This window comes from Anser anser, assembly GCF_964211835.1.
Source record: "Anser anser genome assembly, chromosome: 12".
In the NCBI taxonomy this organism is placed as follows: Eukaryota; Metazoa; Chordata; class Aves; order Anseriformes; family Anatidae; genus Anser; species Anser anser.
Genome location: NC_139733.1, coordinates 10,568,314 through 10,592,635, shown reverse-complemented (window position 1 = coordinate 10,592,635; position 24,322 = coordinate 10,568,314). Strand labels below are relative to the sequence as shown.

The window sequence follows — 24,322 nt, the reverse complement described above, 5'->3', positions numbered from 1 at the left end:
GTTACAGGTCAAAATAGTAGTATGCAGAAGATCCACTTCAAAGTGTTTCAAATTAAAGCTAATGCTCATCGTATTCATTTACAGAAGCTTTCCTGAGTCTGAATATCTAAAACACCTTTAAAAGAGTATACCACTCACGTGTGTGTACACACATGCACACATTTAAAGTATATGAAGTAATTTCTCAACATATGGATGATGACAAATTCCTAATAAAGTTATCAAACACACAGAACGCTGCATTACAGTTCTTATGCAGTTACAAAGCAGTGTCAGAAATTTACAGGATAAAATTGCCACATCTAATCATAGCCTGATATTGTTCTGGTCTCATAATTTCAACTCTCTAGAGAACTAAGGTCAAACTGCTTGGACTCATTACCCAACACATGACAAAGGTATTATCTTCTACTTAATAATGTTCAACACAACTGCACCAGCATCCCCGTGAAACTTATCTGATGCCCTATTTTTAGTTAAACCCTTTAACACCATGGATTTCCAGCCAGAAGATTCTCGTTCTCTAATACTATGTTAATCCTGTGCAGTACCTCCTCCCAGCAGATAAAGGTATTTTTTCCTTTACTACTAATACTGTCTAAGTTGAAGTTCAGGTTTACGCATTTTATTTGTATCATTTTTTTTTATTTTTTATTTTTTGTCCACAGAGGACTGACAATGTTTGCAATGACAATGACAGTTAGTGGCCCACTTTCACCCTCTATTATCAAGTACTTGGGAATACAAGACTACCAGCTGCCAAGAATTTTTTCTGCAAAACACAGCATGCATAAAAACTAGATAATGTGCTATTTTGTCTATTTGACAGTTCCTCTCTCCACAACATTTCTTTTACAAGCAAATTCTTCTGCTTTTTTTTTATTCTGCCTTAACACTCTATTGACTTTAACAAATATTTCCCAAGTACACCTACAAAAAATTCCCAAGCCTGTCAACTATCTCTTGGTACCATATGTCTAGGACAAGTCCTGCTGACATGCAGATATTACTTCTCTTCCATGCAGCAATCTTTAAAACTTAAGATTTAATTTTACTTTCTCTGGGAGAAAATAAATAAATAAATATACCACCTGAATAAATCTCCTGGTACTTTTCTCTCAAGTAATGCCAAGACAAACTGATAGAGAAAAATGCTACCTGATGTAAGACTGAATGAACTAAACGTAAGACTGAAAGGGATGAACACACAACTCCACTTCAGGTTGACTGTGTTTCTACAAAAAATCACCTTGGTTTTAATGGCAGTTTCAAAGAATGATCTTAATTTATAATGCTTTCATATATTATAAATATGAATACTAGATGATTTTGAATTCATAAAACCACAAGTCCTAGCAAATGTTCCTTCAAGATCCTTGCAGAAATGACTGTCATTTCACTGAAATACATTTTTAGGAGTCACATCCAGTCTTGAAGAAAAGATTGGGAGAATTTATCTCTTTCTGAGAGTGTTCAAGATCTACTCCCCTTTGCTCCAAAAGATTTGCATTGTACCCTGACTCTGGCTTTAATTTTGCAGCCACAAATTTTCATTGTATCCCTTCTCTGACTATGGCAAGGCCTCATTTAATATCATTCATACTTCTCTTATGCAAATTTATAAAGGGGGTGAATGGTAATGATTCCAGCAGCTATTCACATAAACTACATGCAGACTTTAAACACAACTTTGATGGAAATACAATAGAAACATTAACAGAAAACGAAATACATGAAAAACATGTTTGTAAAAATTGAACTGTACTAATACAACTTGATACTTTGATAGAATTATTTTGTACATAAACTGCAAGACTCTAAGTTTTGAAGAAATTAGTAAAGAATTGATGTAATGTTACACAGGAAATTATTTTTAAAATGAAGTTGATGAGTAGTAGTAGAAAGTAAGCAATCTTAGTAAGGAACTGATTAACAGAAATGACAGCAAATACTTCTGACCATGGAAGCATCAGGCTACAGAGTGAGGGTATTAAGGTTTTCCTCCATGGCTGACATCCAAGAGAGTTCCAGAGGAAAAAAACAAACAAACAAAAAACATATTCAGAAGAAATGAGAGCTATTATTTCTGCAACCTTCTTAAAGGCATTTCATTATGGTTGTTTACATTGTTCACTCCTACTTTGATCATCTTCAGTGCAACAACAACAATTACTATAATACATGACAACTACAATAGTAAGAATTTATTTAAATCTCACAGAGATTTCAAGATATTGTGACCTCGTGTATACATTCAATACATACCTTCAGATACATTTTACAAATTTTAAGCTAATTGTTGCAACGCTAATTGGGAAGTCATTTTTTTTTTTTAATATGAAGAAAACTATAACAAGGTGGCAATCAAACTCCAAAAACAAGTTTCTAAGGATGCAAACACTGAAACTCAGGACTTTTTGAGAGCTTTCAGACTATGGATTACTTCAATGGATCATAGTATTCCCTCTAAAGTGCTTCAAATTTTAGTGTCAAGTAGGTACTAACACTGCAACTGCCACTGGCTTGCCCATGACATTTTTGAGGTAAAAGACAACCCATAGAATTAAAAGTGTTTCATTTTACTAATGATGTAAAAAATATATATATTCAATCTTTTTTTTTTCTGGTTTTCTTCTTAATCATTCATTTGTAACTTTTGGCTACCTATGGATCTTTCAGTGCAAAATTTATGGCAGCTTATCGTTATATTTGGAAGATTTCTTTCAGTGCAATGACTTCAATAACATTTCACGTAAGAAAGAATAACCTTTGGCTAAAAAGTAACACAAGCCTACCAACTCATCTTGCTTATGTCTTATCTGTCCAAAAGTTTTGGTGGCTCCTCCTTCCCTACTCTGTTTCTGAGCCTTAACATGGAGTATCCCAGATTTGTAGGGAAGCAAGTATTTTTGCTCAGTATAAAAGTGAAAGTGACTGTGGTCAGACGCTTGGATGCTTTCTGTTAATCTCCTGACAGGTATTATATTAATCTGAAAGAATAAATCCTGAAGACAATTTTAAATGACCTCTGATTTTTAAGTTGAATTACTTTGAAGAATCTTCATCTGCCTTTTTGATAAATAAAGCATTCACACACTGCTGCAATTAATTTTGTGCACTGGAGCAGAAGCAGAGCATTCCCATTTCAAACAGAAGCTCTGTGAGGCAAATTCCTTTATTTTTGATGTATGTCTCTAGAATGACAAAGATTTTTGTTAGGAAATAAGTTTAATTCTGATTTGGAACAGGTGCATTCAAACAGTGCTGGGGCACATAGCAGATATGCAAATCAGAGTATCAACAGTCCTCTCTTGTGAATTCTAGAGCACATCTGCAGGTAGCCTTTCCTATCGGAGATGTCGTTTCACAAGTTCTAAAGCACTAAGCATTAGTAAAAGTTGAAAAACTCAACCATTTAAAAAAAAAGGAATACTTCAAAGTCAAGTTTTGATTTCACTTGTAACTTGACTTAAATTGAGATGAACTGCAGATTTCAGCTTTATAACATGATCACTGCAGACTTCCAGCTATATATTTCATATAAATAGTTTCCTGATATACAAATTTTTCCTTGTTATTTATAGACTACAGGAAATTTCTAATAGCATTTCAGACTTCAATAGGTCAATGTCCATACAAATTATTTCAGAGTGAAATGTGTTTTTTTTTTTTTTTAACGTATTTGTAATGTTCTGTATAAAATCTAGCAAGATATGCAGGCAAACAATACTGTATGAGACTTTAACTGCACAAAAATACAAACAAAGATGCTCAAAACTGAAAGTCTAAAAATACTAAGATGCTGATCTGAAGGTATTCTTTTAAATGTGAAATACAAAAAGCTCTATTGCAGTAATACCAGCCACTGCATGAATACACAAGTAACCTAACCATGGATAACTAGCAGAGATAATAAAGCATCATAAAAAAGATTAATCCAGTATCATACTTTTGTAACGAGGAGAAAAAAAATGTGTAAGCAACAAAAAAATAAAATTGTTACAGTTTGTAGAAATTAGTATTGCATTATAAGAATGACTAGCAACAATACAAAAGGTTAGCAGCAATAATTTTAAATTATATCCCTACATTCTTAATAGACCAAACTACAGAGCAAACGTTCTTAATATTTTAGGCTAAACATACAAAATTAAACAAAGAAGAAATTCCCCATGGAGTTATGAAAACAGCCCAAAGGAGTTCTCCCACAAAAAACTACACGCACACACAAAACAACAACAACAAACACCCACCCTGTAACTACTAATCCGGGGCATATATTTTTTCTTTGATTTCTGCCAACTCCCACAAGAACACACGAGATGACTACCAGAACCACTGCCAGGTTATTTAAAGGAAAACAATACTAGCTCAAAAAAAACAGAAAAGAAAACCTCCAAACTGGTGGAGACAAATGTGAATTTCATGTTTGTATCACTCCATCCCAAATAATGCAATGCATTAATGATCAAGGTCGAGATAAAAATAGCTTTACCCTAAATGATACGTGCTACATAGTACATATGCACATCTAAGTAACTTGGTTGGGGAATGTCTTCCATTAAATTATACCACCTTAAGCAATTACATACCTACTCAAACTGCATGTATTTAAGTTTCTCAGTTAATATTAATGCATATTAGTAATGGCTTTTTTCATTTATTTGCAAATCTCAAATATGAAAGAAGAATTTTGTCATTACTATGTGAACATGCATATGAAAACCATTGTTTTCAACAGATTAAGAAATGTGGTCATGAATTTCATGATAAAACTGAGGGGAGATACAAGAAAGTGATATTGCAGAAAGACTGCCCAAACTCCCATTTAAATATTGCGTAGTGTACGGAGATAGTTAAATATCTTTTCAGTCGTATGCCTTTTTATGTAATTCCTTTATTGAGACCCTCTTCTGTTTCAGAATCCATCTCTGATATTACGTACCTTTTTCTTTAGGGAGAATAATACCGGTTCTTACATAGTAAGGAGCACTTTTTTTCCCCTAAATAAGCATTCTGAGCAAATGAATTTAATCATGAATATATTTATATTTATTGATTTAACTGATGCTTTTCCACAGTTGTCATGCATTAGATTTTTTATACTTTTAATGTAATTTGAATTTCATGATTTTACATTTAGTGTATTGAAAAAAAAACTTTCTATAGTCACCAAGTTGAGCAGCTTATTCTCTTCATTGCTGTCCACTCTCCTCATTTTTTATTCTTACAATTTTTTTGCTACTTGCTGTTACTAATTTAAATACACTCTTTGAGAAAAAATGTTTTATGTAACTTTGAGAAAAAAGTGTTTTACATAATATTCAAACATGGTTTCTTAGATCCCACTTATTCTGGTGGGAATGACAATGGAAGGTCATGATCTATAAGACCAAGCTGCAGAACAATGACTTGATGACATCTATTAGCTAATGTCCTTCAGAGCTCTCTTTCCATGGGGGAGATATGAAATGTAGGGTAGGGGCTAGCTAAAGTTTCATGACTGTGTTTAAGTATATCTCTTGGAGGAAGACCTGAAGTAGGTGACTAAGGAATGAAGTCACTAAAGAGGTATGTTAGTGACAAATATTTGCCTTTCTTCCTCAGCTTTGGAGTTACAGAACTGCCTCCTGCCCCACCCTGTATTTTAACTAGCACTAATCCTACTCCTGGATGAAAAACAGTGGCTGTATGCCTGAGGGTGATACTTTGTTTGAAAAGGTCATATGCATATCAAGCAAAACTTACCTGTCTGATACACTTTATGTAAGAACAAATACAATTCTGCTGAAGGGCTAGTTTTTGTTTAATGGTAGCTTATTATCATTTCACCTTCTATCTGAATTGCAGTTTTCATTGACTCTTCAAAAACATTCTCCACAAAATCACAGTGAAATTGACCAAGCAGTCTAAACATTTGAGAAATGTCATCAATAGCCAAATACATAGATTATATCAAAAATCTACATTATCACAGCCTCAGTTCCAGTGTCGTTGTTACCAGTGAGATTCTATAGTAATTGCACCAACCATTAAAATACTTCAATAAAAAAATGTGGTCTTTTTTTTTTTTTCCTATCTATGAACACATCTTCCCAGGCATAACAATCACCTCACTGAAACAAATAAAGTAAATTTACCTGAACCTTTTAAAAGTGCAGCCTTAGAGAGAATCTACTAATAAGCATATTGGTCATTTGATAGTAGTAGTAGTAGACCTCTGCAGTAAACTCACTGTAAAAAGTTGGCTTCCAAATAAGCAAATGTTCTACCTATTTACAAATATTACTGAAAATATTATTATTTTTTTAAATAAAAGCTATTTAAAGTAATTAGAACAAACAGTACCCAGCTGGTACCTGTACTTACTCATTGCCCCAGTCCAGCCTCACTGTGAGGTGTCTCTTGACCTCTCGCACCTGATCCTGTGTCAAGTGACCTGACAGCAGCTGTCTACGTAGGTCAATGAGTTCATTCATCACATGGCGCAGTTTGTAGAAAAGATCTACCTTATGTTTCTGTAAAGGCATATTTTTGGGAGGGGAAGAGAAAGAATGAGAAAGGAAAAAAAGAAAGAAAATGAAAGAAAAAGATTAAATTTGGAAGGAGAAAAATGGGAAAGGGGGGAAGAAGAATGGGGGAGAAGAAACCGGGAAGACAGGGAGGAGACAAGACAGGGATAGAAAGATTTATCAGTTTGGAAAGAGAAAGAGCAAGAGGGGGAGCGAGGGCAGAGAGCAAGGAACAGAGGAAAGAGAAAGAGAGAGATTAATAAGTTACCAATTTTTCATTTAATTACCCTAGAGGAACATTAATCCAGTTTGTACAAGCTTTAAAATATTTATATCAAAAAGCAGAGTTAAGTGATGCTATTTAAAATGAATAGCTTTTCATTGCTAAATTTTGAGCTCAATCTGCTAAGAAGTCCATTTTCTGATAGACCCTAATGTCACAGCTAAAATGATTCATTATGTGCAGCAGGGATCACTTATTCCAACTACACAATAAATTCAAAGTTTTAGCCTTAAAGTAACAGAGAGGGGAAAATAGACTGCATTAAGTCAGAAGCTAATGTAGTGCTCTGAACAGTTAACAATGTTTTATCACTTTGGAAAAGTACTTTTAATATTTTAAATATTCTACTTAACTGAAAATTACACGGGTATCTATGATAGGAGGTGGTGGTGAAATGAATATTAATTATCTGCACTCTGAAAGGGACTAGAACAATAATAAAATCTACCTGCAAAACTACTTTCAAGGAGAAAAGTTTTATAACGTAAAAAAAAATTAAAACCACACCCACTACCAGCAAAAATATTCAAAGCAACTAACCCTGCAATCATTGCCAACAGAAGCAGCATTCCTCCAACATGTGGAAAAAAACAGAATTGGAAATGTTTGTTCTCCCCTGCAGGAAATAACTACATGGGAAGAACCCCCCAGAAGGCAACTCTGAAGCTAACAAAGACTGCTTACAAGCACCCATAAGATAAAGAAGGGTATCCAAGCTACTCCTGTATCTTCCAGAATTCTTTTTGTGTGTGTGTGTGTCAAGAAGGCTTTTGTCTACACGGCCATACTGCATAAAATGGCCCCTGTGTAATAAATGAAGATCCTAAGGAGACAAAGAAAAGGAATAAAAAGATGATCACTACTGTGGTTGAATGCTATTTTTTGTATGCATGTTTTTGAAACAACTAAGCTCCATTCCTACCTGTATGCAAAGCTTGAAGCCTAAGAAAGCTTAAAACCTGGGGAAAACACGGACCACAAGGATTGAAACTGACACTTCGCAGGCTAGCACTGTCTCAATTGCATTTCTGATTGTAAATGAGTGTTTCATAAAAGCTCTCTAAATGAAGATAAATTCAGTTTTTCACTACTAGATCTGACAGATGAACATCCACTAAGAAAAATTTGTTTTTCTATTACAATATATTATTAGAAAAAATGTTTTTTCGTATATCTTACCAAAGACAAATCTTGCCAAAGACAAATAACAAGAAAAAAATTTCCATCTACCTGAGTTTGTTTTCCTGCAAGAATACTAGACTTGCATGAGTTACAGAAACAAAATTTCAATGCATTCAATTTTGATCAGGAGTTCAGGAGTTTATTAATTTGTTTGAACCTGATTAAACATCTGTTTTGATGAAGCAGGTTGAGCACAGACAGGATCATCTGGTGTTCTTAATCAATTTTGAGATTAAAAGATGCACAATCTTTCAACTATGCATCAACACTGGTTCTGGTCCATCTGAAAAAAAAGTGAAATACAGACGCCAGACCCAACAGAGAGGCATCTACTTCCAGAGCTGAAAATATGAAAATATTCTAAGAAGATAGTCACGCATAGCTGATAAATGTAAATTTACTAGAATTGTGTTCAGGTTTTCTCACTAAATGTGGTGCAAAGTAAATCAAACCCAAGCTGAAGACAGTAGGTATAGAACATAAAACCAGACATTTCCTATTTACGTGAACAAAAAAGTTGCAACTTTTTCTGACACAAGACGAAAACAATGTAGTTCAGGTCTATCAAACCAGCAGATGAGCTACATACCGTCAATATACTGTCAATAAAACACTTGGCAATGAAGTAATCATGAGAATCAGTTCCAAAATCATCACATTCAGACTTCCTAAATAAACATACTGAGATGAAAAAGCTGAACCCTCACTCTTGTAATGATGGTTAAAAAAGCCAGTGAAGCTGTAGCTGGGATCTCAGGCAAACGGATATAAGGTGAATTGCAGATTCAAGACCCACAGAAGTGAAAGGAAGTACTTTCCTGAGAGAAAGGAGAGCTACAACAGAGTTGAATGTGGCTTAATTCCAGATTTGCAGATAGTAAAGACTTTGATGCAGTCAAAAAACAAAAAAAACCAACAGTTTATCATGCCCTCCTTCATACCACAAGAACCTAGTGATTAATAATCTTCATTTGGAGCCAGACACAGCTGGGTCTGGCTGGTTCTGGAGCCGCCTGCTTCTGCTCACAGAGGCCTGCAGCCCTGCTCCCAGTGCCTGGGCACGCAAGCACAGCTCCTTTATTTATTTTATTTTTAAATAACAGGTGGCAACATAAAATAAGCCCCTACTGACACACACACTGCAGGCATCTTCTCTCTGCCCCATAAGGATTCCAAAATCAGAAGCCAGCAGATAAAACTGCTTCATTCTTCAGTACAACCACCTCATTGTTTCATGCCTGCAGTGGCTTTGAAGTACTAACACTGCCTTTGTCACTTCTCTCTAAATAAATACCACATACCATGAAAATATATAAAATACTGGTGTAGTATATTCATGGAATCACAGAATGGGTTGGAAGGGACCCCAAAGCCCAACCACTCCCCTGCCCCCAGCCCGGCCTTGGGCACTGCCAGGGATGGGGCAGCCACAGCTTCTCTGGGCAGCCTGGGCCTCACTGCCCTCAGCGTAAAGAATTTCTTCCTGATGTCTAATCTAAATCCACCTTCTTTTGGTTGGAAGCCATTACCCCCTGTCTTATCACCACAACCCTGACAGAAGAGTCCCTCCCCAGCCTCCCTGCAGCGCCCGTCAGGCAATGGAAGGCCGCTGTGAGGTCTCACTGGGGCCTTCTCTTCTCCAGGCTGAACAGCCCCAACTCTCTCACAGCCTCTCTTTGTGGCCAGATGACCTATTTATAGTAACTTTGTTATCACGACTTCATTTAACACTACCCTAAAGAAGTTAGAACTCTAAGAGCCATCCCTTAAGACATCTCCTATAAAATTGCCTTGGGCTCTAACAGGGGAGAAGGTCACAAAAATTGTTTTTGTTCTAAGAGCAAGAATAGATGTTTCCCAGGCTCCTTCTTATGGATTCCAGTATCTTAGATATTAAAGCCTGGAAGCATCATGAGCACATGAAAGCAAACAGTAAACCTCAAAATAATACAAAATACATGCCTTTCCAGTTTTGTCTGGATTTTTTAATTAAGCAAATTATTTCATATTAAAGCTCTTGTGCTACAGATTTGTGCTGCATTTACAGTTTAATCTTATACAAAGTCTTTAATGTTATTACCATGCAAACCTTAAAACACTACAAACTTTACAAGAAACAGTTTAATAGAACTATCACAATATTTGCAAATATCATACAACAACTCTTAAGACTTCTTGTCCAAAACAAATAATTTGTTTCAAATCATTCACATTAGTATCAAACAATTACAAGGATGTATTTTACTTCAGATACTGTTCTTCTAGAGGATTACAGAAGGATAAGAACTGTCAGAATTTGACAGAGGCGTTTGACTCGGTGTCTAAAACCTCTTTTTTTTAAAGCTTGTATTTCTAGTATAAAGCAGACAAAGTTGTTGCTGATTAGAGGATATTTGGCCTTGATATACGTTTATCCAAACTGCACCATGAAACTTGGCCTGTCACATGTTTCTGTGAGGAGTATGAAACTATTTAATGACTATATATTTAAGGTTTGGGGGTTTGGGATTTTTTTTTTTTTGACATTTTATGTGAACAGAGGAAGACTGTCTCCTATTTCAAGACACTGCAGCACAAGGAAACAAATATACAAAAGATAAGGGGGAATAAAATAGATCATCAAAATACAGCGTACCTTATTTATACAAACACCAATTATCCCAGCTACCTCTCTGCTTAGTAATTATTAGTTGTCTCATTCAGAGAGATGACAGATGAGGTGCCTCTTGCTGAATAAAGTTCAGACTTCACAGGTTAACACAAACAGGATATCTCAGGTATGAAGTAAAACTTATGTGGATAATACAATTATTATGCAGTTATCAAGCCTGGCACCCACAGGAAAGCAAAGGAATTTGAGAACATAGTTTACGTGAATATTAAAAAGGAGAGCTGTGAAGATGGTGCAGGCCAATACCAACATGCAGTGGAAAAAAAAGACAAGCACAAACTTAGCTAGGCCAGCTGTGTCCCTAAAATATTCTAGTTTTATTTCTGAGGAGCAGAGTGAAAGATTCCCCAAATTCTAAATAAAAATATTTTAGACAAGAATAGCCCTAGCCAGAATCACTGAAAATTTTTTAAACACCAAATCCTAAAAATTTGGCAAACATGATGAGGAAGCTGTTCGAAACATGTTGAGAACACAGATATTTTTGACAAGTCAATTATTTTAAAAATGTGCAGTTCTGTGAGGACTACAACATCTATCTTCCACAGATCAGTTGCTTGTGGCTGGCAGGTTTTGGTGTCTTAACAAAAATTGTAGGAACTTTGTTTCTGCTATAAATTTAGCTGAAGTCGGGCAACAAAGCCTAGTGTTATGAAGGAGAAATCCTGGCAGACAACATGAACAAAAACTTCCCTGTGGGAATCTAGGTTAGATTTCCATTATAATACAGGACATGAATGATACTGTCTGGATTTCTGTTACTGAAAGTAAAAAACCCTGGATGGGAATGTCTCCACATGATTCTACAATACAACCAAACTTGACATAGTTTTATAGAAAAAAATATCCATACTTCTAGAGAGGAAGGTAAACAAAAGTGACAGAAGGCATAGTTCCAAACTGAATGCACAAAATCTAATAAGGAACGGCAAGAAACAAGTATTAAGAAACGGTAAACAACACGGAACGATAAACAGATGAGGTGAGGATCTAAAGACAGGGCAGAAACATTTTTGTGTTTCTTCCTCTATTCCCACCACAGACATACGGAATTCTCCAAGACCAGAATCTAGCTACTAGACTAGACAGACTTTTGTCACGTTTCCATACAACCAGTCTTACAGTTTTATGTAAAAGTAACTCTAGGTTAGAAGATAAAGACAGAGCTATTAATGAATAAAGGAGAGAGATACAGAGTCTTCTCTAATTTTAGGCTCTTTACAAGCATAACAAAACCACCTGGAAAATTTTGAAAATTATTGACTCAAGCCCACATATTTAAGTATGACTCGTGATGAATTAAATGGCCATACATATAAATGTGTGCCTAAACATTGAGTCCTGTTTTATTGTAGAACTAAAACATACCTTAAAAACCATTAAAAATACAGAAAATTAATAATAAGCAAAAATAAACTAACCTATAACTTCTCCCCATTAAAACTACCAAGTACTTTTCTAAAGGGTTGCATGGAGCCATCCTGGAGTTTTCACAAGAGTCTGTGGTTGAGCTGATGCTTCCTAAATGGCATATGACTAAACATTCAACAAACAACATTAATTTTCTCAAACAAGAAACAGATTGAGAAAGGAGGGCACCTCAGGATAGAAGAATGAAAATAAACCAGAACAGAAGTTCTCTATTAGTTAATAAGGATGCATTAACATGAATCACATTTATTCTCTCCTATGAATATTCATAGCCCCTAGCTTCAAACATAAATTTTCCCTAAGATAAATCTGGTTTAAATTGATTCTCAATTCTATTCACTATTAGAGGGAATTTCAATTTACAATGTGTATTAAAGCTGAGTAAATTAGAGTGACAGAAAAGGACCATTTCACATTGTTATTAGTAAATTCTTCACAGACTCTTTTGCCAATGAAAGTATCTAGAGTTGCTTAAAATACTGACACATTACCAATAGAGAACTTGAACAGTAAATAAGAATGATAGAACACCAATAAAGAAAACAAAAGTAGGGCAAAATAACAGAACAAAGCCTTTACAGGGTAAGCAGGCAAGCTTTTCCTTATGTTAAATGACAGTATCTGAATCATCATATACCATGCTTAACTAGTACAGTAACTTTTTTTTTTCTGGATATATTCTGCTTCTTTCTTGCAAAAATCCTTGAGCTAAGAGCTGTTAGATTTATTGGACTTGCATCACTAACTCAGTGAAAATGTTCCTTGCCACTCTCGGAAACAATGCAAGCAAAAATGACAGGATCACTGACTTTCTCTGAGTTACTAATATATTCTCAAAAGAATGAAGCCCATGATATGAAGCCTTAAGTTATACAGAAGCTGATTTTATATGGGCACCCTCAGACTTGCAGTCCGTATTCAAACTATTCACAAACCATTATTTGGACTATTTCTCTGAAAATCTGAAATGTACTAGAAATTTAATTTTTGAAGAACTTGTGCTAGCTTTCTCCTCTACTCCATCTCAAGTTTAGAGCTCTCCACAGAATACTATGAAGAAAGTTGTATTCATGAGTGGTTGTCGCTTTTCTTCAAGAACCGAAGTTTTAGTGTTGTTTTTTCTTTAAACTATTTTTTCATATCATGTCACAGATCTTAAATGTCTAACCTAAAGATGCAACTCAGAACATGTTTTTGTGGATTGCAATGCAGTAGGGTACAAGGAAAATGATGTATCTCAATTTCCTTTATGAATAACTTTTCCATTTTCATATTCAGTTATGTTGCATTTTTAAGTAACACCAAAACACAAATTGTTGTACATGCACTTAAGACATGTATCTTAAACTGCTCTGTCTTTCCCTTACTTACACCTTTATACACCTGAGTTATCTAATACAGCAACTTGAAACGAGTAACAGATGACAACGTCTAACAGCCACAAACTTTTAAACAGGTCTGGCAAGGCTTTAGTGTCTGACTTCATGCTAGTAGTATTTATATTCTCGTGTTACTTTCAGGCTCTACCATCACCACTGAGACACACAAGTTGGCCTGAATAAGACAGGTATTCTAGGTGGAAATTAGTGTTAATTCTTTGATTAACAGAAAAAATAGGATGCAAACAAGGGAGATTTTGCTGAAATTTGATTGAAGTTCCTAATTCTTTAGGATTAGCAGCAACATTAACCTCTCTTTATAGTGTCATAATAGACTTTTTGCAAAGCTTGAGGAAATGGAATTGAAGGGGATAATTATTCAGACCAACTTAGAGATTTAATTCTTCATTCAGCATTTCTAATGCTGTAAAACCAGTGGCATTAATAACATTTCCTTCCTTTTCAATCCCTATCATGTTTATAGAACAGTTCCAAATTCTCTGCATATTATTTAATTTTTCATTTTCAAATGTAAGAACATAAAATTTATTTTTCCTTCAGAGGAAAAAATATGCATGCAAGGTTTTTGCTGTTTAATCAGGGATGGTATCTTGGCTTTTAGTTTCTTGGTGTCTCCACATTTCCCTCCCCCCCCTTCTTTGAACGCCTTCACCATGTCACATAGCTGGTGAAAAGACGTAACACAAAGACAATGCAGTACACTTTGCTTTAACATATTCGTTTAGAAGCATTACCAAATAAAAGAAATACAGCCTTCTAAATGCTGTTACAAAGAGGAAAGAGCCCAAGAACACATACTGCTATGTAAAAGAGGCTTCCTTTTTCCCAAAATGCAGTCTCAAATCTCTCTCTGAATAAGATCAGCGCAAAACTGAAATATGAGCAGAGCTCAAGAGAGAGGTCTATAAACTGACTACAGAAAAATAAGTCTCTGGCGTACATACAGCTGACTTACACAGCAGAGAGTTCTACCATTCCTCTGGGAGACGTATAAACACCTTCCATGGTGAGTATTCACAGGTTACATTTTCAAGACTTCCTCTGAACTTAAGAGCATGACAATTTTCCTTTATTACATGAAAAATAAATTATTGTGATTGCAAGACCGTAGAGGCTGGGGGTGTGAGAACAACTAGAAGCATCATGAGACTCGTGACAGCATCTCCAAATTGGACAATACTGAAAATGCCTGTGGCAAGCAGGTTGCCAGTCATGCTCAACACCACTCCCTCCGCAAGAGGAAGAACCAAAGTGATGCTTTTGACAACTACCGAAGGTTGAAACCTTCCCATTCCCAACTAGCCCTTCCTTGCCTGTTAGTATGAGGTCCCTGCAATGAAGGACACCTCATACTTACACTGCAGTTGTGGTTTAATAACCAGAACCAGAATTGGTATCAAGTGTGCCCTGCTCACATCATCACCTTCCATTTTCTGTGCAGGCTTGAAGACTTGTGTCCACTGTTTACATGAAAAATCATGGTCATAATGGTATTTTATATCTCAAAACATAATTGCTGAATAATGTGGTCTTCCACAGGGAGGACTGATTATTCTGATCCACAGCAAATGCATTTTCCTCCCCTCCTCTACTGACCAGGAAGTTCTGGTGCAGCAGAGCTTGGAGCATTGGTATATCTGGCTGAAAAAGGACAGCCTGCTGCTGCTGCCATCTCTGTTATAGTCAATCAAAATGCTTCCTGCTGGAACTACTGTCTTTCACTGCCAAAAGAAGCCATTTATCCTCTGATGTATTAGAAAACGGGAAGCTGTATGACCTCCATTTGAAAAAGATTTAAATCTGAAGGATTTGAGGGAGGCCCTGCACTCAGTACTAGCAGGTAGTATTTACCTGCCAGAGAAGTAGTAAGTGAAAACATTTTACTGTGAAAGAAGCTAAACCGTATTGAATAGATGTGGAAGCCTCTGTATTTTGTATTTTACGTAGGCTTTTTACTCTATATTCATTTTTTTTTAAATAGAGAATAGGCAATTTAAAGAAGAATATCATGGGGGACGGTGTCAAATGCTTTGCACAAGTCCAGGTAGATGATGTCAGTTGCTCTTCCCCTATCCACCAGTGCTGTAACCCCATTGTAGAAGGTCACCAGATCTGTCAGGCATGATCTGCCCTTAGTGAAGCCATGTTGGCTGTCACCAGTCACCTCCTTATTTCCAACGGGTCTCAGCAGAGTTTCCAGGAGGATCTGCTCCATGATCTTGCCAGGCACACAGGTGAGACTGACTGGCCTGTAGTTCTACAGGTCTTCCTTTTTTCCCTTTCTAAAACAGGGATTATGTTTCCCCTCTTCCAGTCACTGGGAACTTCACCAGACTGCCACAGCTTCTTAAATGTGACGGAGAGAGGCTTAGCAACTACATCTGCCAGTTCCCTCAGGACTTGCAGATGTATCTCATCACGTCCCATAGACTTGTGCACCTTCAGGTTCTTTAGATGGTTGATTATTAACAAATAATTAACACATTCACACTAATCAACAACAGTCATATTGTCTAAATTACAACTTATACGATAAATAACTATCAAGAAATTCAAATCAGTTACATTATATAACAAATGCTGTCAGATAAATATTTTCCCCTTAACAGTACTTTACACTAGTGTGCCAAAGTTGAAAAATCCCCCAAACACTTCCATTGCATTTTACTTAAGCATCTGCTCTTTCCATGCTATTTACATATTTAAGAGGATACTTCACATCCAGGGGTGTTCAAGCATATAAGCTGACATATTAATACTTTTTCCAGCTTCCCTCACACAGTGAGGCACAGCACCCAAAAATAATATTCTATGCACACATGTGGAGTAGTCTGGAAGCAGTACTACTACTTTGGACCTGACAAACATGGCAGTAAGAGAAAAAAATTCCAAATAAATTAGCGGGCCTGTAGAACTGAGGCTATATATGTAAACTGAAATGTCGCTAATGAATCTTTGTCTCTTGTTAGGATGCTTATGCAACTCATGACATGCAAGTTCATTATGTTAGAGAAGATTGTGCCAAAATCCTTTTTTTTTTTTTTAAAGTAAAAACGTTTTGTAAGGGATACCTCAAATGTTAAGAAAAAACAGCAAACCACACGCTATTATTCCAATAAAATACACAAGTTATTTGCAGAACAGTTTGATCAGTGGTCTTTGTAATTAATGATCCCGGGCAGGATGCCACCATTTGTCCTACAACATTTCTATGAATCCCTAAAGAAAATGACTGAATGTATCCCAACAGATTTCCAACTACATACTTCTCACACAAGTTAAAAAAAATGCAGACATTTCAATATTGTTCAACTACAAAAACATTTCAGCTATGTTTTCCATAGACAGGTTCCACTTAGCTTCATTCCTCCAAAACAGACAATTTCAACTCAGAGGAGCAATCCCAGGTAAAAAAAGACGCATTAGTTTCTTGTGTCTTAGTCTGTGATAGCATCTGTCACATCTGTTTTTGATTTTAGTCACAAAAATCTGTTTCAGAGTCAGCAAACAACATGAAAATTCCCTTTTTATCAGATGTTTATTCTGCAATTAACTACTTAGAAATAAAATTAACATTAACTCCCATATTTCCACATAAGCATTAAGTGCAGCTACATTCACATTTCACATGTAGCATTTATTCTTGTGCAGTTAAAAGCAGTGAAGACAATACAAAGCATCTTTTATAGGCTGAATAGACTAAACCCGCCAGATTTACCTGATACATTAAAAAAAATCAAGATGAACTAAATATTACAAATTTACATTTCTGTCATTGTAGGACAACTGAATCAATGCTACTGATAAAATCGCAACTGATTTACACACTTTAGAAAGATTAATCCTAATCTTTTCTTTAAGGAGAGATGAAAAAGAGCAAGATGAACTGCCAGAAAGTCACCCTGAATTGTGAGAAAGTTCTAGTAGTGAACCATAACTGAAGAACTTCCAGAATTAGAAACCACAGTCCAGAAGATGAAAACAGTTTACAGCACTTTTTTACTTAGCACACACTAAAAGCAGTGTGGCAATGACATTGATACTGATACCCTGAACCACACAGGTGGTGTTGGCTGTGCTTGGTGCAGGGCACCTTTGTGTTTTAGGGAAGATGCTTCAGTACAGCTAACAGCAAACAGAAATGTGCTGTATGATCAACTCTCATTCTCTGGGACAAGATGGTCTGTATTTCAGAACACTCAGAAATATTGTTAAAAAAGTCTGAGCTGTTAAAGTAAAACCTATATAAACAATTAATTTTTCATCCTTGACAGTAAATGCAGCAGCACATATGGCCTCAGGAAGAGTTGGTAATCAATCCATTGATTAAAATGCAAGACAATAAGCTCCTTCACCCTGCAAAAGAACGTATGAAACAGACGAGCTGTACACTCTGGCAGCGAGCTGATAGCCACCTCATAATACAGCAGCAATAAAAACAAATTATTATTTAGTAGTAAAACAAGAAGTGGGGAAAAAAAAGCAGAATGCAGCAAGTACCATGTAAATTATAAACAGAACCTCTTCCCATATACTTGCTTTTACTAATTCTTTACAATGTTCAAGCTTTTGGTAAATAAAAGATTAAAATAGTTAAAAGATGAGAGGCAGAGCTGCACAGAAAAAGGTAAGATAAAACAGGTAAAGCTCCCAAAGGTAAAGAATTCTAAACCTCTTCAAATTGAAAACGTTTATACCAGGTATGTGACAGTAACTCCGCAAATATTTGTAATGGACTTGTGGTTGGCAGCTGCTAAAACTCCAGATTTTAATACAAAGATTCTAATATTGTCAGAACATAATACTGTCAGAACAAAAACATGTTTTTTTCACTTGGGAATCTAATTATTATAAAAAGCAAATACCAAAGCATTCCTGTTGGTGTTGAATATTTATACTTTTTCCCACCTATTTTAAATAGGGTGACCTTCTGATGTGTTTTCACCAGTACTGAAAATGAAACAGGATACTCCATAGACCAAAAGGCGTAAGAAAGGAAAGGGAAAAGGAAAGAAAAAAAATATTATGCAGCTTTATGTATGTTAAAAATTCCAGTGAATAAGTAAGCATTATATCAGCATTATTTCTTGACTGAAACACAGCATACCTGGTAAAGCAGTATCCTCAAGTATGCTACTGACCCTTGACTGCTGATTCAGTATGGACTCAAAAGCCAAAGAACTAGCTGTTAATTCACCCTCATACCCCTGTTCACCATCCAAGTGGCTTCCTGGCAATCACCCACTCAAAGATATCCAAACTACCTGCTGTTTTCTACAGTGTTTGAAACATGAGTAAGCCAAGAAACATATTGAATGTCAGTCTTTTCCACAAATTACATATAAATAAGCAGTCAGCCTTAACAAGCAGATAAGAGTCAAAAACTACAAAGAAGGCCTTTAAAGGCATACAAGAATCAACATAGCACCATCTCCCTTCTCTTCACTACAGAAAGACTCCTAAAAAACTACCAGACTTTTGCATACAATTCTGTTGCCTAAAAAAAATCATAAACATCAGTGCAGTATACCCACTTCTTAATATTTCTTTTCATATTTTAGTAATGCTGTTTTTTCATCACAGCTGGTCCTGACTAAACAGATTTAAAGATTCATCTATTTCAAGACTATAAAGGATTATTGTGATTATCTAGTCTGACTTCCTGCAGGGCACATGCCATAGAAACTCACTCACAGATTGCTGCAACATACTTCCTGTGTGATAATGCAGCTACAGATCATTTAAAATGCAATTCAGTCTTGTTTTAAAGATACCAGTAATAAAGAAGTAACTGCTTTCCATAACTAACTTAGCCTCATTGGTAATTATCCTAATTATTAAGAGGTGGCTTTTTTTTCTACTCTCAATTTGCATGGCTTCAGTTTGTAAATACTGAACTTTGTGCCTTTTTTTTTTGACAAAACTAACAGATTGTGGCATATATTTGACAGATTGCCTCTGTTAACAATGATCTGGGTCATCGATCACTGATCGAAGGGAAGTGGTTCAGTCACCATCCCTGGAGGTCTTTAAAAGATGTTTAGATGTAGCGCTTAGTGATATGGTTTAGTGGAGGACTTGCTAGTGTTAGGTCAGAGGTTGGACTCGGTGATTTTGGAGGTCTCTTCCAACCTAGATGATTCTGTGATCTACCCGAAACCCTCCTTCCACATACCTATTTGTCAGTCATAAATAGGCTAAATCCTCACTGGACTTCTGCAGTTCAAGGAAATAAATCTACAAATTAATTTCTTCACACTACTCGATACAGGTCAGGCTTCTGCTGGAATATTATTCTCAGCTCTATTTTCTCCCCCACCCCACCCCACCCCTTCTCTCTTTGTCTCTTAAACACTGAGAAAGTGTGGATAAATGGGTGATTCTTTAAAGCAATGAGAACATCCAGAGTATAGCAGATACACTGGGTTTGATGTTTGGCTGCCTAGTCTAGAAAAAACAAGATTTAGGAAAACAATTTAAGTCAAAAACTTGCATGGAACAGGAATGGAGTCATTTCTTCTTGTCCAAAACAGAGTGAGAAATAACAAGCATCAAGTCAGGAAGACTAAGCACAAGCTTCAGAATAAGTCTTTAACAGTATGGGCCAAAAAATACTGGGCTTTGAGAGGTTGCACAATATCCTTAAAGAAAAAAACAAAACAGGCAAGACAAGCACATGTTGGAAAAGCCACAGTTAGAAATTAACATGTCACAAAGGGGTTAGATGAACCAGGCAACCTTAAGGCCCTCTCTACATACCCTCCCTCTACTTCTGAGGCTCCCCTTCCTGTCAGCCCTTTCCTTGCAGCAAGTAATGCATCTGTTCTGAAAAGGACACAGCAGAACCAGTAGCTGTTACTCAATCACATTATTTATTCCATACAAAGAGATTTTCAATTATTCTCCTCTTTTGCCCCCCAAGATGGCTCCCTGACTATAAGGGCAAGACTTATTACCCTCTTAGCTATCAAAATCAAGAAAAAGGCTGACATTCAATGGGTTAGTCATAATAATGTTTCATCATATTAAGTGTCATTGCACCTCAGGACACAAACACCATCTGTAGGTCCTTTCTATATTTGGATGTATTAGAATAAATGCTGTTTAAATGAGCCAAGTATCTGATGGAAACTATACAATTTCTGAACTAATCATTATTTAAATTTCCACTTTTGCATCATCAGCAAATTTATGAAACTGCACCTTTTTTTCCTCATTTCTATTATGAGCCTATTGAATAACACTGAGACAAGAATTGCAAGTCCTATTACAAGCCGCACCTCTGAATAACCCTATTTTCATCTACTTTGTTATCAAATCAACCATTTAAAAACCATTTAGTAAGTGCTATATTTAATTCTGTACTGTTAATTTCTTTAATCGTAGTGCCAAGGGAGGATTAGCTAATGCCTGCAGAAGCCTACATTTACTGTTAACTCTGTCAGTGCAACCTGTAATTGCACTTAAGGATGTACATGGTATAGGGTTCTGATAAATCAGTGACAATTTCTGAAGAGAAGGCTAACACTAGAAAACAGGGAACCTTGGCTATAAAGTTTTAAGATTTGCCGTCACGGAAAGATAGTTGTCCTGGGACAGCCAGGACATAGCTGGAGAACACCTACTACAAGGGATGTTGGTGAGATATGGACTGAACAAATGGACTGTAAGGTGAGTGGGATGTTGACTGGACTGCCAGGCTCAAAGGGTGGATGAACATCAGCAGCACATCAGCCAACTTGTGACTGGTTCCTAACAGCATCCCTTGGTGTATTAACATCTTTATTAACGATCTGCATACTGGAATAGAGCACACCCTCAGTCACTTAACAGATGACACTACACTTGGTGGCAGAGGGATGACAGAGCTGCTGTTCAGAGGAGCTTCCTGGCCAGGCTTCCTTGTCTAGCTGGAAAAACAAAACAGAAATAACCTCACAGAGTTCTCCCAAGGCAAATGCAAAGTTCTCATCATCTGGATGCAACGAGGACAGAGAACAACTGTACAGAAGACAACCTGGTGATCCTGGTGAAGAAGCTGAACAGAAGCCAGTAGTGCTGCCCTTGCTGCAGAAAGCAACCACATTATTATACATACTGGGCTGTATTAGCAAGAGGGTAACTAGCAGGTCAGGGGAGGCAATTTTTCCCAGTTATTCAGCATTTGAGGCACCTGGAGTATTTATTTGTAACTGCCTAATTGGAAGATTGAGAAAAAAGGGATCCAGATTCTTCTCAGAGATGCACCACAATAGGAATAAAGGCATCACACACTGGAACTTCCTACTAGATAAAAGGAAAACATTTTTAACTTGTAGGTGTGATTCGTGGAAGAACTCTACAACTCAAAGCGAATGAGTTATAAAGTAGGCATGTGGTTTATTTTGGCACCGGGTGCATGCAGGATAGCTCCCAAAGGCACACGCACCTTAACGTGGCAACTTGCCCTGGTTATATGCAGTAAAAAGTTACATATGCTTGAAGTTTCCCAATACACCTATAGGTACGCATAACCTATCCCCACTTTGTATTAAAATTAGCTCCAAGAAGTCATTTCCATAAACTCCTCTCATCTGCACCTGTGCAGTGCCATCTGGTGGTGGTCATCCGGGGGTCATGGGGATGAAGTCCAACTCCTCTTCATCACCACAGGTTGACCCCCTGCCTTTGTACAGACTCAGCTGCTCCTTGGCCCTTGTCCAAACCACAGGGTCTGTCTCAGCTGGTTTTTGAGACAGGTTCCCTATTTTTGTCAGGAAACATCTTCTGTGAGGGGCCCCGAGACTCCTTGTTTCGGTTAATTTGCACAGTAGTAAGCAAAGACACTCAGCAATATCTATTTTAATGCAATTAAACAAGACCCCATTCTTTCATTCCTGGCTTTAATAATTACAATTGTTTTATTTAGAAATCATTAATACAATTAAGCAAGCCCCCATTCTTCTATCCCTGGCTTCAAGTGGTCAACATGTAGAACAGGCTGCTGTCCAGAGAGGTTGAGGCATCTCCACAAACACACAGAAGTCCAAGGGACAAGTCCCTCAGCAACCTGCTCCAATAGGACCTGTTTTGAGGAGGAAGTTGTACTTGTAACCCCCAGAAGTTTCCTCTAATCTGCATGATTCTATGATTCTGTGCTTGTACAACTTAAGAAACACAGAAGTAAAACTGTGAGCCATGAGACAATCCTTTGCCTCGTTCTGTCCAATTTTTCAGACCAAACAGTCATAAGTAATAAGCACAACAATAACCAAGTTCCACAACAGAAGCGATAACCTATAACATCTCTTATTGGACTGCTACCAATACTATAAAAACTCCTTTTACTAGTAACCACTGATCTGTTACACTAAAGTGTACCATTGAGTACAGCCAGCTTAATCCTTCAGAAATACACGTCGCTAAGAAAATCAAGTAGTCTCAACTGACAGTAGACCTGATTGTCTGATCCTGTTGCCTTCTTTCCATGCACTGTGACTGGCGCTTGTACAGCCATGCAGGCAGCCACATCAAGAATCTAATCTGCCAGAAAAACGGCAACAGGATTCAAGATGGTTAGCATTCAGCCAGATAATTCCCCAATTCCCACTGCACAGCCACACAGACGCTAGTGTGCACAAGGGCAATAAGCTTAGTACATTATGAAGCCTGGTTTCTCATAGTTTATTTCTGTCTCAATCACCTTCTGCTTCACAATATGGCTGAAATAACACTGCAGTCCCTCCTATGGCAGAAGCAATAAAATTGCATTTCTTCCCTCTACACAGCCACTCCTTTTCAAGAAAATAGTATTTCTGTTTGACTGAGTTAAAACTGGTAAAGAAATTCAACGTACTGGGGCAAAGAGGTAGAAGAAAGATGGCAAAGGGACTGTCTGGAGCATCCAAAGGGCCAGACACACCCATCAGAAGGCCCTGGCCAGCCCACCTCGGGGGCCTCTAAAGGAAGATGACTCATAAGTATAGCTTTCTCTTTTCCTCTAATAAAATGGGAAAACTGTCAGAAATAGTTCTTCAATGCACAATAATGGTCTCAAAGAAAAAAAGCAACTGTATCAAACATAGCATCATCTTGTAAGAATACACTGAGATAGTACCATTATTTGCATCAAAAAGTCGCACACAGTATGTGTTTCAGTTTATTGTCTGTATGTACAACAGTTCTAGGTTGTGTTGTCATTGTATGTGGTTGTGTGTGTGCATGCCTGTGCAATGCTTGTGAGCTACCCAGTTATGCATTTTCTGGGTTTGCCTTATACAGAACCTGGAGAATAGAGCAGAAACAAAGAACCAAGGTATTAAAAATTATATCTTAAAGAGGGTATGGCTTTTCTAGAATAAATAAAGCCAACAATTAGAAAATACTCACTTTAGATTGCTTCATGCAGTGGATTTTAATTTTTGAAGAAAATGTGCCCCACTTCTGTCCTTCCTCTTTCTGCAATCATTTTAATACTAGTATTCTCTACTTTAACACTGCAATGTTACTGGTTTCAACAGAAATATCAAATCACAATTATGTTATTTCTAGACTACTATGCGGGTAATAGAATAACTCTTAAATGCTGTCTAGAATACTTGCATTTCTAACACTTCTTCTAATGCAGATTTATGTGATGACAGCCAACAGTACTACAGTGAGAGCTGACATGCCTGCAATTATTGTCAGATCTGAGACAGCAAACTCATTGCAGCTACTTCAGAGTATGACACCAAAACTCAACAAAAAGCCTAACTGGTTTATTAAAATCTTCTTTCTGACTCCAAACTTGTCAGCAACACTGCTAGTTCCCCTAAAACAAACTGCCATTCTGTTTATACTCTGTAATACTAGCTCAGACAAA

At 36.7% G+C, this 24,322-nt stretch overlaps 1 protein-coding gene across 18 annotated transcripts in view; it reads right to left on the bottom strand.

Annotated features, from left to right (window-relative positions):
• DOCK3 (dedicator of cytokinesis 3) overlaps positions 1-24,322 on the bottom strand; it is a 224,799-nt gene that overhangs the window by 145,335 nt on the left and 55,142 nt on the right. For 17 of the 18 annotated variants that reach the window (XM_083795736.1, XM_083795732.1, XM_083795743.1 and 14 more), the window contains one exon: positions 6,370-6,518. The exons of the other annotated variant lie outside the window; for it this stretch is intronic. In XM_083795736.1, coding sequence (XP_083651862.1) covers positions 6,370-6,518 — 149 coding nt within the window. The remainder of the gene's footprint in view (positions 1-6,369; positions 6,519-24,322) is intronic. 18 annotated transcript variants of the gene reach the window in all.